This window comes from Dendrobates tinctorius, unplaced genomic scaffold, assembly GCF_039654945.1.
Source record: "Dendrobates tinctorius isolate UK_male_01 unplaced genomic scaffold, ASM3965494v1 ptg000070l, whole genome shotgun sequence".
Lineage (NCBI taxonomy): Eukaryota > Metazoa > Chordata > Amphibia > Anura > Dendrobatidae > Dendrobates > Dendrobates tinctorius.
In genome coordinates this window covers 73,831,880-73,844,861 of record NW_027361738.1, presented here as the reverse complement: position 1 = coordinate 73,844,861, position 12,982 = coordinate 73,831,880, and the positions used below count along the sequence as shown (strand labels likewise).

At 48.7% G+C, this 12,982-nt stretch overlaps 1 protein-coding gene across 7 annotated transcripts in view; it reads left to right on the top strand.

The window, feature by feature from the left end:
• Positions 1-12,982, top strand: part of ADAM22 (ADAM metallopeptidase domain 22) — a 290,157-nt gene that overhangs the window by 110,662 nt on the left and 166,513 nt on the right. For all 7 annotated transcript variants that reach the window (XM_073581902.1, XM_073581906.1, XM_073581904.1 and 4 more), the window contains exon 4: positions 8,764-8,830. In XM_073581902.1, coding sequence (XP_073438003.1) covers positions 8,764-8,830 — 67 coding nt within the window. The remainder of the gene's footprint in view (positions 1-8,763; positions 8,831-12,982) is intronic.

The window sequence follows — 12,982 nt, the reverse complement described above, 5'->3', positions numbered from 1 at the left end:
CACCCAGAAATGGATGGAAACAAAGTGCTGGAGAGTTCTGAAGTGGCAGCAATGAGTCCGGATCTAACCTGTAGAGAGATCTTAAAATTGCTGTTGGGAGAAGGCACCATTCAGATATGAAACTTGGAGCAGTTTGCAAAAGAAAAGTTGTCCAAAATTGCAGTTGAGAGATGTAAGAAGCTTGTTGATGGTTATAGGAATCAAATGATTGAGGTTATTTATTCCAAAGGGTATCCAAGCAAATATAAAGTTGAGGGTGCCAACAATTTTGTCCTGCCCATTTTTGAGGTTTTGTGTGAAATTATGTCCAATTTGCCTTTTTTTCTGTTGCTCCAATACACACAAAGGAAATAAACATGTGTATAACAGAACATGTACAGTATAATTGCAGTAGTTTTCTGGCAGAAATACTTCATTTTCTGTAACAATTTCAAGGGTGCCAATACTTCTGGCTAGAGATGAGTGAGTATACTCGTTACTCAGGTTTCCCCGAGCATGCTCCGGTGGTCTCCGAGTATTTTGGCGTGCTCGGAGATTTAGTATGTATCGCTGCAGCTGCATGATTTGCGGCTGCTAGACAGGCTGAATACATGTGGGGATTGCCTGTTTGTTAGGAAGTCCCCTCATGTATTCAGGCTCTGTTAGCAGCTGCAAATAATGCAGCTGAGGCGACAAAAACTAAATCTCCCAGCACGCCAAAATACTCGGAGAACACCTGAGCATGCTCGGGGAAACCCGAGTAACGAGTATACTCGCTCATCACTACGTCTGGCCATGACTGTAGTTGAACAGTGAACCCCCAGAGTCAATGCTACTGGTGGCCCTTGGCACACCAGTCTGAGACTGAATGGCACTATTGTGTGGGAAATATATTGCAAAGTTATTTCGAATTATTATGGTTATTTGTGTAGCATACTATATGATTGTAGCAACATAGACAATCAAAGGGGATGAAATATAAAGTAAAACAGTGTGTGGTTGGAATCTCATTGAGTGACTGGGGAGTTTGTCTTACTGAGGAAAATAAGCGCAAAAAGCCATCTCAAACAAACCAAGTCCAGTTCTGGCAAATCTAAGACGCTGGAGAGGAATTCTAAAGAAGGAAGTAGTATAGAGTGTGCACCAGTTAATGACAGGTGGACGACAAACCTAAGGTGCAGGCTGACGAGAGAGGTAGAACTGAGATGTAACAGTAAGGCTATGTGCACACGTAGATTTTGGTCCTGCTGATTTTTCCGCGCGGATTTGTAAAATCTCAGGTCAAAAGACCTGCGGTTCACCTGCGGATTAGCCTGCGATTTAGCCCTTCGGTTTCACACCTCTACAATGGAGAAGGTGTGAAACCGCAGTGGAATCCGCACAAAGAATTGACATGCTGCGTGTTATGAAAGAGTCACCGTAGGAGGCAAAAACAGAAATACTAGCTAAGTCCAGAAAACCAGAGAAGTTGGCAGCTATCGGATTGCAGACCCCTGAACCTATCAACAAGAACTAGCAGTAGCCGTGGGGGGTTCCTACTGTGCCCTAGACCCCTCGATCACAGCCGGAGAACTACATAGCCTAAAGACAGAAAGGGAAATCTAAACTGCCCCAGAGCAGACCCCAAAGCAATAGGCAGCCCCCAACATATAATGACGGTGAAGCAAGATGAAAAAACACTCACACAGATAGAAAGACAGGCTGAGCAAATGATGGGGCCCAAGCTAACTAGATAGGACAGGATAGAAAAGCTGCTGTCTGTAATCCGCCAAAACCCTATCAAAACAAGAGCCAACAGCTGATAGGGAAGAAAGCCCTGAAGACGCTAGGCTTCAAAAAGACTATATCAGTACTCAGGTATTTTCTGAAGACAGAGCAAAAAGGAATTCAGCTCACCCCAGCAGGGAATGGCAGAAATCAAGGAAAACAATGCAAAACAAAACCAAAACACAAATGCAAAAAGTAGAGCAGAAAACTTAGCTTTTGAGGAGCAGGGATCAGACTGGTCTCCTAGAATCCCTCAGAGAGATCACCAGCAAGGCAGAAGGGCGTCGGCTGCCTTATATCCAGTCAGTAATTCCCGTCACCCAGTCATCATCATCCTGCCCAGGTGCTTGGTAATCAGCCTCACTACCTTCCTTCACCAGAAGAGGGAGTTCATCAGACCTCAATGGTGAAGGGGAAAATGAACTCACAACAGCTGTGGATCTAAATCAGCAGCAAATCCGAGCAGAAAAATCCGTAGCATGTGCACAGCGTTTTTCAGTTTACCATTGAAAACAATTGTACTGTGCAATGCACCTAAATCTGCTGTGGACCCGCAGCTCCTGAAACGCTGTGGATCTGCAGCAGAATCCGCACCATGTGCACATGGCCTTAGAGACTATGAAGACAAGATGGCGGAGCCACTGACATAAGGCAATAAAATTCCTAGAGAAATGACCAGTGTTCACATTGATTCAAAAATTACAGTTTAGTCAAAATATGTATGACACCAAGTAGCGTCCCCCAAGAGAGAGAATCTAGTTATTCTAGTTTCCTAAACATCAGTGGGTTCATGGTGTCGTCCTCTTAGGGTGAGTTTCCATGGGCCATATTACATCCGGATTTGCTGTGGATTGAACGCTGCGTAGAGCCGCAGCGTTTAGTCTGCAGCGTCCAGATGTTACAGCATAGTGGAGGGGATTTTATGAAATCCCATCTCCACTATGCATCCTAATACGCGGGTGACACACCCGCGAAACCGGACATGCGGCGCGCCTTTTTAGACCGCAGCATGTCTGTTAACCTTGTGGAGACACTCAGTCTCTGCAAAGTAAATAGTCTACTCTATGTATACGCTGCGGCAATTCCGGATGTGTTCAATGAGCACATCCGGAGTCACCGCGCATACAGAAGGGGGCGGGGATTTGAGCGGAGCGGGGTTTCCGATATGGTCAACAGCTGTTTTGTTTGACTGGGCTGAGGCTAGCTGAGCTGTGTATGAGTGATTAGGGTCTGTTCTTTTTAGTTAGTGCCTGAACAAGGCTAGGGATTTATGGTTGAGTTTGTTTGATGCTGTGCAACCTTTGGAAAACAATAAAAACTGCATGTGTTTGGACCAAAACTGCATTGTCTGTGTGAACGCTACCTAAGGACTAATGCCTACCATGCTGTATGCCTCTTGCTTCCTGCCTGCTCTCTGCATGCTCCCTGGCTATGTGCGTAGGGGGCCAAAACTCTCTGGTTCTTATGTAATAACGGTTCACCTGTCTAATGTGTCCCTGGCCAATTACCAAGAGGCCTCTAGTATTTAGGGCAGCTCCACCCAGTGGAACTTGCCTGTGCAATGTCTTAATTCAGTCAGTGTCTTGCTGCTGAGTTGCCAGGTCTTGTTCTGTGTTTCGACCTTCTCTGGAGGCTTGATTCCTAGCTTTGCCTTGTACCTGTCTTTCCGCCCTCCAGGAGGCAGAATATCCTGGTCCCTGTGCTATTGCTCCCTGCCTTGTATCGTACCTATCCTCTCTGCCCACCAGGAGGCAGTATATATCCTGGTCCCTGTGTCCTTGGCCCTGTACCTTGTCTCGCACCGTTACCTTGTTTGAACTCTGTCCTTCCTCTGTCTGTCAGCCTCTTTGTCTGTGGCTCCTTTCTGTGCTGTGTCTTTCTTTGTGTCCTCTGTCTGCTTATGCTCCGCACTCTTGTGGCTCTGCCTGTGCTCCGTACTCTTTCGGCTCTGCCTGTACTCTGCACTCTTGCGGCTCTGCTTATGCTCCGCCAGTACCAGTACCTGCACCTGCTGGGTGAACAGGTCTCTACCTGTTCCTTCATACTCCATTCCTTCCTGCCAGTACCAGTACCTGCACCCGCTATGTGAACAGGACCCTACCTATTCCATACACCACTTCTTCCTGCCCAAGTCCCTGTGCCTTTCGAGTTGGTTCCTGTTCCTGTGTCTCAGCCGTGCCCGCCTGCCTGTGTCTCAGCGTGCCCGCCGCGCTCACGTGCCTGTCTGCTACTCGTGCCTGTTGCCTGTACCGTCTCCCCAAGTGGGATCAGCAGCCACAACCAGACACCACCCTAGAGTGGCCTGCCGCACAAGCCTGACCTCACCATTAGACACTCCAGTGAAAACCAAGGCAGCTATCATAGTCACACCCCTTCCAGGGTAGTCTGGTTTGTGGCACAGTGGGGCCACAACCCCCTGGCTCACGCCCACCAGTCAGGGCGTGAGCGTGACACCCTCATTACTAACCTTATATTTAAAATAAAAAAACACACAGAGAAAAAAAGGTCATTTGAATAAAGACTCCCCCACACATTCCTTGGTTTTACCCATTTATTATTAAAAAAGATCATCGCAGTTCCGACATAATACATTATGGTTCCCACAATGCCCTGCAATTCTTTCCTGCAACCTATGGAGCGTTGTTCAGAGAAAGATGCTCCATAGGTCAATCCCGGTCATGTCTCATGAGCGATGATGACAGTAACGTCATCGTCCTTGAGACTTGACCGGGAGTGACCTACTGTCATGCTCGCCATGTCTGTTATGTCCGCCGTGTCTGTTTTGCCTCATGACCCATGGAGCGGTGTGCACGCGCATCTCATGTCTGCTATCCTGCATGTTCCCTAGAGCAGTGTGCACACTCACCTCATGACTGTTGGGCTGCAAGATGCCTGCGTTTCTGCTCTGCCTTCTGTGATCATCTCTGTGTTCCAAGAACCCCTGATCATGTGACCTTTCATAGGTTCCAGCACTGTCTGGTTCTGCAATCATCTCTGCATGTCTGGTATCCCTGGTCATGCGACTGATGTCTGTGATCCTGGAGGATCTGAAATGGAAGTTCTCACCTGGTCCTGACCCGGAAGTGGAGGTGCTAATGCCCTATATCAGACCGCCCCTCCCTATGCTCAGGGCCTGAGTATTGTGTTGCTTCCCTGCATGGCTGCTTGGTCTGCTGGGTCGCTCCCTCTATTCTGTGCCCCTGCACTCTGCCCTGTCGTTCGTCTCTGCACATGCTCCGTGCTTGTACTCCATCTCTTGTCCCGTGCCTTGTCTAGTGTTTGTCCTTCGTGCCATGTTTTGTCTCTGCTCTGCTTTGCCTTGTAGTCCTTCCTTGCTCTGATTCCGTTCTGTGCTCCTGTCAAGCTCCCTTTCCTTGTTCCGTACATTGCCTTGCTCTGCCTTGTTTTTCCCTATGGTCTCTGTCTTTGCTTGCTCTGCCTCGCTCTCTCCTATGGTGCTCTGTAGTGCTCCCTGGCACACGCACTATTCCTCCTCTCTTACCTTTAGTGCTTTTTTCCATGTCTAGTCCCAAGGCTCTGCCTTGGCCCGGCTCTGGGCTTCGGCCTACGTTCCACTGCTAGCTCTGTTCTTGCTCTGACCTGATTCCGTGTTTCTGCCTAAGCTTCCGTTCCTGGTTCCGTACTCTGCCTAAGCTCTGTCTTGTTTCTCGTCTTGCCTTGCCTTACTGCTTCATGTGCTCTTTGCATGCGCCTGGCCTTCCTAGCCTCCTGTTTGTGCCTCAGCCGTGCCCGCCCTAGCCGTGCCCGCCTGCTTGTGCCTCAGCCGTGCTCGTCGGTCAGTGACAGCTGTGCCGCCTGCCATGCCTCAGCCGGGTTCGCTGGAGTCTTGCCTGTATTCAGTGCCGCAGCCCGATCAGCTAGCCAGTGCCCCAGCCGTTCTCTCTGTGCTCCCTTGCACCTCACGCTGTTTCTGCACTGCGCTCTACGTGCTCTCTAAAGCACGCGCAGGCCCTCGCCTGCTCCTTGGCATACCTCCCCGTGCTTCTGTAAAAGTACGCGCAGGTCTTGCCATGTACCCTGTCGTGCCCTCTTGCGCGCACAGGCCCTAACCCTGTTCTCGCACCCTGACCCTGGTGTGCCCTCTGCACGCGCAGGACTCTGCCTCGAACCCTGACCCTGGCGTGCCCCCTGCACGCGCAGGACTCTGCCTTGAACCTGTCCCTGGCGTGTCTCTCTACACGTGCAGGCCTCCGTCCCTGTACCTGTCCCTGGCGTGTCCTCTGCACGCTCAGGCCTCCGTCCCTGGTGCGTCCCTCTACACGTGCAGGCCTCCGTTCTTGTATCTGACCCTGGCGTGCCCTCTGCACGCGGAGGCCTCTGCCTTGAATCTGACTCTGCCGCGTCTCTATACACGCACCTTGTTTGTATGTTGTACCTGTCCTTGGCGTACCCTCTGCACGTGCAGGCCTCCGTCCTTGTACCTGTCCCGCCCACAGCATGCGCAGGCTTCCGTCCTTGAACCTGACCCTGGCGTGTCTCCTAGCGCGCACCCTGCCTCGTATCCTGGTTTGCCTGCCGGATTCCCGAAGCCTGCCGACCGCTGTCAGAGGTCCGGAACCAGATGACTGCGGCCTGATGTCCGAAGCTGATGTCCGCAGCCTGATGCCTGGATCCTGTCGGTCGTTGCCTGTAGTCCGGAGTCCGATGCCATCGCACCCTGCCTTGGACTCTGGCGTGTCTCCCAGCATGCACCTCATCTTGGACTCTGGCGTGTCCTAGCACGCAACCTTTCTAGGAACTCTGGTGTGACACCTAACACGTACCCTGCCCTGGACCCTGGTATGTTTTCTGCATGTGTTATGTCTGGAACATTTGGCGTGCCCTTGCACGCACCTTGCCGTGTTTCACCGTTTGTGCCCTGCACCTGATTCCCTGTTTATGCCTTGCACCTGAATAAAGTGTGTAACCACGTTTGCTGAAGAAACCCTGTGACTTCGCTTTGTTTGGTATCCTGTCCGTCCTGTTGCCAGACACTCAATAGTGTCTCCCTGAGTCGGCCGTCTGGTCCAGCTGCTGTGGGGGCTCACCCCCTTGGTCTTGCCCCTGACACTCCCTGTATAGGGGGTGGGTTCTCACTAGGTCAGCTCGCCCTAGGTGGGTGGGTGCCACGGCCCAGAGGGTCCACTCTAAAAAGGAAAACGACTCAGCTGATGCTCGTCACACCTATGGAGCCATGTTATCGAGGCTGCATGGGTCACTCGGTCATATCTCACATCGATGAGGTCATTAACGTCATCTCCCGTAAGACATGAATGGAAGTGACCTATGGAGCCACGTTATCGAGGCTTCATGGGTCAATTGGTCATATCTTACAGCAATGAAGTCAGTAACTTCATCGCCCATAAGACATGAATGGGAGTGATCTATTGGTCACTCCCAGTCATGTCTTATCGGCGATGACGTTACTGACGACATCGCTGGTGAGACATGACCGAGAGTAACCTATGAACATCTCTGATTGTTATAATTTTCTATTTACAACCAAACTAAATTAACACTGAAGTCCTCGAAGCATGACTGGTTCTGAGCATTGACTTCCTATGATGTTGATGTATTGAGAATAAATAACTAAAGAGGAGAGATCATAAGTGTGCATTACTGTTAATGGAGCAGGAGACATCCGACTGCATGTTATAAATGATTAATATCCACTATTTTACAGATGGTTAAGTATGAAAAGTTGGGGAATATATTGATTCCTTTTACATGCACTATTAAGGGGCTTCTAGGGTTATGAATATCTTATACTTCACGTACTGTATGTCATTAATGCTAAAGGGTATTTTATTTTGCAAATCAATGGTTTATCAAAAAGAGGAATTCCATGGTATGGATAAGGGCTGGACTTGGGATCTGTGGAGCTCTGATGGTCCCTTCTTTATTGTCCCCGTGTCACACATTGTACATACATCTTCCACACCATTCAAACAACTGATAGGTGAAGTGATTAAAACAGCTTTCTATGAATGTGTTAGATGCAGAAAAAATGGGAAAATGTAAGAATCTGAGCAACTTTTACAAAAGTCAACTTGTGATTTCTAGACAATTAGTCAAGAGAATCTCCAAAATAACAAGACTTGTGGGCAGTTCTCAATGGGCACCCTGCTTCAGTTTAAAAAATTAAAGGGTTTTTCACAAAATCATAAGTTATCCTCTATATCTAGCATAGAGAATAACTTACTGATCAATAGAGATTAAACCTCTGGCATCCCCAGTGATCCCAAGATCTGGGGTTCTGCAGATCATGAATGGAGTAGAGGTGTGCGTGTACAACCTCAGTTCCATTGTTATTTTACTATATGACTGTTACAGAAAGCCAAATACAGAGTTTCTTTTTTTTTTCTTAAGTCATTATCTAAAGCTAAGATCTTAGTTTTCACACCAACCGCTAAACATTACAATAGCTTGTTACTTCCTGTTGTGTAGATATCACTGCTCAGTAGTCCTCTTACAGGCATTATTACAATGTATGGTATTCTCTACGTAGATAGCACAGGATCCACCATTCACAATAGGTGATGTCACAGCTCACCTCCTCCTCCTCCTGTACAATGACTGATAGGACCTCTATATACAGTATATAACACAGGATTCACCATTCACCATAGGTGATGTCACAGCTCACCTCCTCCTCCTGTACAATGACTGATAACACAGGATCCACCATTTACATTAGGTGATGTCACAGCTCACCTCCTCCCCCTCCACCTGACAAAAGTTGGCGCACCAACTGTGGGAACTCTGTGATCATGAAATATTGCTTTAACATAAAGCATTTATTAGCTGACTGCCTCCACCACCGCCAATAACTCACCCATTACAAAGTGCCCCAGTGTTACACATCATGGCACCCCATGGGCAGCCATTAGGTCCCACTTGACCAATGGGCACAGCACTTTTCTAGATTAATATGCTTTAAATTGGCCCTCACTGGCTTGTTTGTCTTATGACTTATGTCTTCTATACGACCATTCATCTTTCCTTTATTCATTGCAGTGACCTGCTGGCTTCAGACTATCTGGAAAGACACATTACAAAGGATGGAAGCACAGTAGAAATCAAAGTAAGTGACGGGTTTCCTTTCCTTCAATCTTTTGTCTGCAGTGCAGTGGTAGCCACTATAATGCCTGTAGGTGTCGTCATTTGTGTGTTACGCTGCTTTGTGTGTCAGTCTTCACTGTACATGTGATATTCAGTTCATGGATTACAAAGGTCAGGTTGAAAAGATTTTGGTGCTTCTTAGCTTGCAACAGCTGAGGTATGCATTATGAGGTTCTGCAGCAGCTGAGGTGTGTGTTATGAGGTTCTGCAGCAGCTGAGGTGTATTATGAGGTTCTGCAGCAGCTATGGTGTATGAGGTTATGCAGCAGCTGAGGCGTGTGTTATGAGGTTCTGCAGCAGCTGGGGTTTGTGTTATGATGTTTTGCAGCAGATATGGTGTATTATAAGCTTCTGCAGCAGCTTAGGTGTATTATTATGTTCTGCAGCAGCTGATGTGCATTATGATGTTCTGCAGCTGAGAGATGTATTATGAGGTTCTGCAGCAGCTGGGGTGTGAATTATGAGGTTCTGCAGCACTATGGTGTGTTATGAGGTTCTGCAGCAGCTATGGTGTATTATGAGGTTCTGCAGCAGCTGAGGCGTGTGTTATGAGGTTCTGCAGCAGCTGGGGTTTGTGTTATGATGTTTTGCAGCAGATATGGTGTATTATAAGCTTCTGCAGCAGCTTAGGTGTATTATTATGTTCTGCAGCAGCTGATGTGCATTATGATGTTCTGCAGCAGCTGGGGTGTGAATTATGAGGTTCTGCAGCACTATGGTGTATAAGGCTATGTGCACACGGTGCGGATCCTCCCGCGGATTTTTCCGCGTGGATTTTAAGAAATCCGCAGGTCAATTGACCTGCATTTTTCCTGCGGATTTCTTCCTTTTTTTTGCGGTTTTACTGCGGTTTTTGTGCGGTTTTCCCCCTGCGGATTTGGAGAATGGAGCAGGTGGAAAACCGCACAAAAGAAGTGACATGCACTTCTTTTAAATCCGCAGCAAATCCGCACTGATTTTTCTGCACCATCTGCACAGCTTTTTTTTTTTTTTTTTTTCATTGATTTACATTGTACTGTAAATCACAGTGCAGATCTGCAGCGTTTCTGCGCGGAAAAATCCGCTGCGGATCCGCAGGAAATCTGCACCGTGTGCACATAGCCTTATGATGTTTTGCAGCAGCTGAGGTGTCCATTACGAGGTTCTGCAGCAGCTGGGGTGTGAATTATGAGGTTCTGCAGCAGCTGGGGTGTGAATTATGAGGTTCTGCAGCAGCTGGGGTCTGAATTATGAGGTTCTGTAGCAGCTGAGCTCATAAACAACATCTATGTGTCCTCTCTAACCACCGTATAACATTCAGGCTTTGGCAGAATGTGACATTTCTACATATTTTACTCTTGGCCATACCAGTAGGAAACTGAAACCGCATCCACCGCAGAGCAGTCACCATATCTTTTTCTCTCCTGGATAAAGTTAGTAGCGATCTGATTTATTTTTTCCCTACCCAGTTGATTACTAATTTATAGAAGTATTTTTAGAAACCTTGGAATAGTCCCAGTCGTCATACGTGTAATATTGCGGCGCTGCCTTCAGACAATGACCCAGTTTCCTTGTTCCCAGTCTGTGTTGCGCACAATATATCGGGTTTTCTGGACCAGTCTTATGTTGTCAGCTGGAATTAACCCATGAGAGATGTCACATCGCTGTAACTTGCAGATTTACATCATTCATCCGAGATATTAGCAGTGAACCTGAATGCCTTTATAAAGCCGTTAAAGGGATCTGTCGATAGTTTTTCCCTTTTATGTACTCTTACTGATGTCAATCAAGGGCAGAGGACCGGCGATTATAGGCAACGGTGGTGCGGAGCGCCCATTCATCTGTTCCGCATAGATTTCCAAGTTGAACAGGACCTTTATAAAATTATTTTTCAAGTCAAACTATATGACTGCAGACTCTTGAATCCTCACAGTGGACGCACTGCCCGCTGTGAAGATTCTCCGCCACCGGGAACGGGCAGTCATGTGAAAACAAGTGTGCAATTTGTAAACTTCCGGCCACACTGCGACTAAACTATATCCGGCCTCGCACAATACACTTGTGTTGAGCAAGGTTGTGCACGTGACTGCATGTATGCAGACCCCGCCGCTCCCAGAGCTGGTGTAACAGGCCATAATATACCCCAAATCCAGACTACACACAGGGTTAAAGCGACCTAGGCTATTTCATACCCCCCTCATGCCGGATTATGCCCCCCTTGACATCACCTGCGTTGAGTGATATACACAAGAATTACTTAATTTTTCAACATTCTATTGGGGGTTCCCCTTTGTCAGGTAACTTATGCCAGAAGATAACTGTCTGAAATCTTAAAGTTCTAAACACGTAGACTTTTATTACTTGCACCAGAAAAACTTCAATCATTAAAAATGTTAGACTTCCACAAAGATGTAATGAGGTGAAGAATCCTGCCGCACTTCTCAGTAGTCACATATTAAAAGCAGCTGTGTGCAGGGCCGGATTAAGGTTGGTGGGGGCCCCTGGGCAGAAAATCTGGTGGGGGCCCCCATATCATTAACATTTTAGCCATAACAGTAGAGCGCGAACTGTAGCACTTAGATGAACAATCTAATCTTATCCTCTTGTTCTGCCACATTTCCACCACCACCATCATTGCATTCTCACCCATCACCCCATCATTGCCCTCTCGACCATCACCCCATCATTGTCTTCTCCCCATCACTGCCTTCTCCATCACCCCATCACTGCTTTCTCCCCATCACTCCCATCATTGCCTGCTCCATCACCCCATCACTCCCATCATTGTCTGCTCCATCACCCCCATCATTTCCTGCTCCATCACGCCATCACTCCCATCATTGCCTTCTCCATCACCCCATCACTGCGTTCTCCATCACCCCATCACTGCCTTCCCCCATCACTCCCATCATTGCCTGCTCCATCACTCCCATCATCGCCTGCTCCATCACCCCATCATTGCCTGCTCCATCACCCCCATCATTGTCTGCTCCATCACCCCATCACTGCCTGCTCCATCACCCCCATCACTGCCTGCTCCATCACCCCCATCACTGCCTGCTCCATCACCCCCATCACTGCCTGCTCCATCACCCCCATCACTGCCTGCTCCATCACCCCATAACTCCCATCATTGCCTGCTCCATCACCCCATCACTGCCTGCTCCATCACTCCCATAATTGTCTGCTCCATCACCCCATCATTGCCTGCTCCATCACCCCCATCACTCCCCTCATTGCCTGCTCCATCACCCCATCACTGCCTTCTCCATCACCCCCATCATTGTCTGCTCCATCACCCCATCACTGCCTGCTCCATCACCCCCATCATTGCCTGCTCCATCACCCCCATCACTGCCTTCTCCATCACCCCCATCACTGCCTGCTCCATCACCCCATCACTGCCTGCTCCATCACCCCATCACTGCCTGCTCCATCACCCCATCACTGCCTGCTCCATCACCCGGCCCCATCACTGCCTGCTCCATCACCCCCATCATTGCCTGCTTCTTCACCCCATCACTGCCTTCTAGACCATCACTCCCATGTCCCATCACTGCCTCTGCCTGCTCCATCATACACACAGATATACACACACACAGACACAGACATACATACATACATACACTGATACACACATACATACACACACAAGACACCACCTCTCTCCTCTCACCTGTCCTCTGCAGCATCGCCAGCGCTTCCTCCCTCACACAGCAGCAGCCGCTGAATGATGACGTGTGAAAACAGGAAGCGCGGCCTCCGGGCAGGAAGCAGGACGGACCCTTGCCGGCCGCTCCGTTCCTGCTATTCACTGACGGCGTCTAATATTTATCCTCGCGCTGCGTTGGCGGTCGCTGCCCAGTGGTGGGGGCCCCCTTAGAAGCTCTTGTGGTGGGGGCCCCGGGGCTGAAGCCCCGCCTGCCCCTCCTATAATCCGGCCCTGGCTGTGTGTCTGAGTATGATAGAAAGAGAACTGCACACTTTTCAACCAATCAATCAGCGATAGGGTGAGAAAACCAGTGACGCGATAAGATAAAGTTACAATTCACTCTAAGGGTATGTGCTCACGTTGCAGATTTGGCCCTGCGGATCCGCAGCAGTATTCCATGCGGTGTACAGTACCATGTAAACC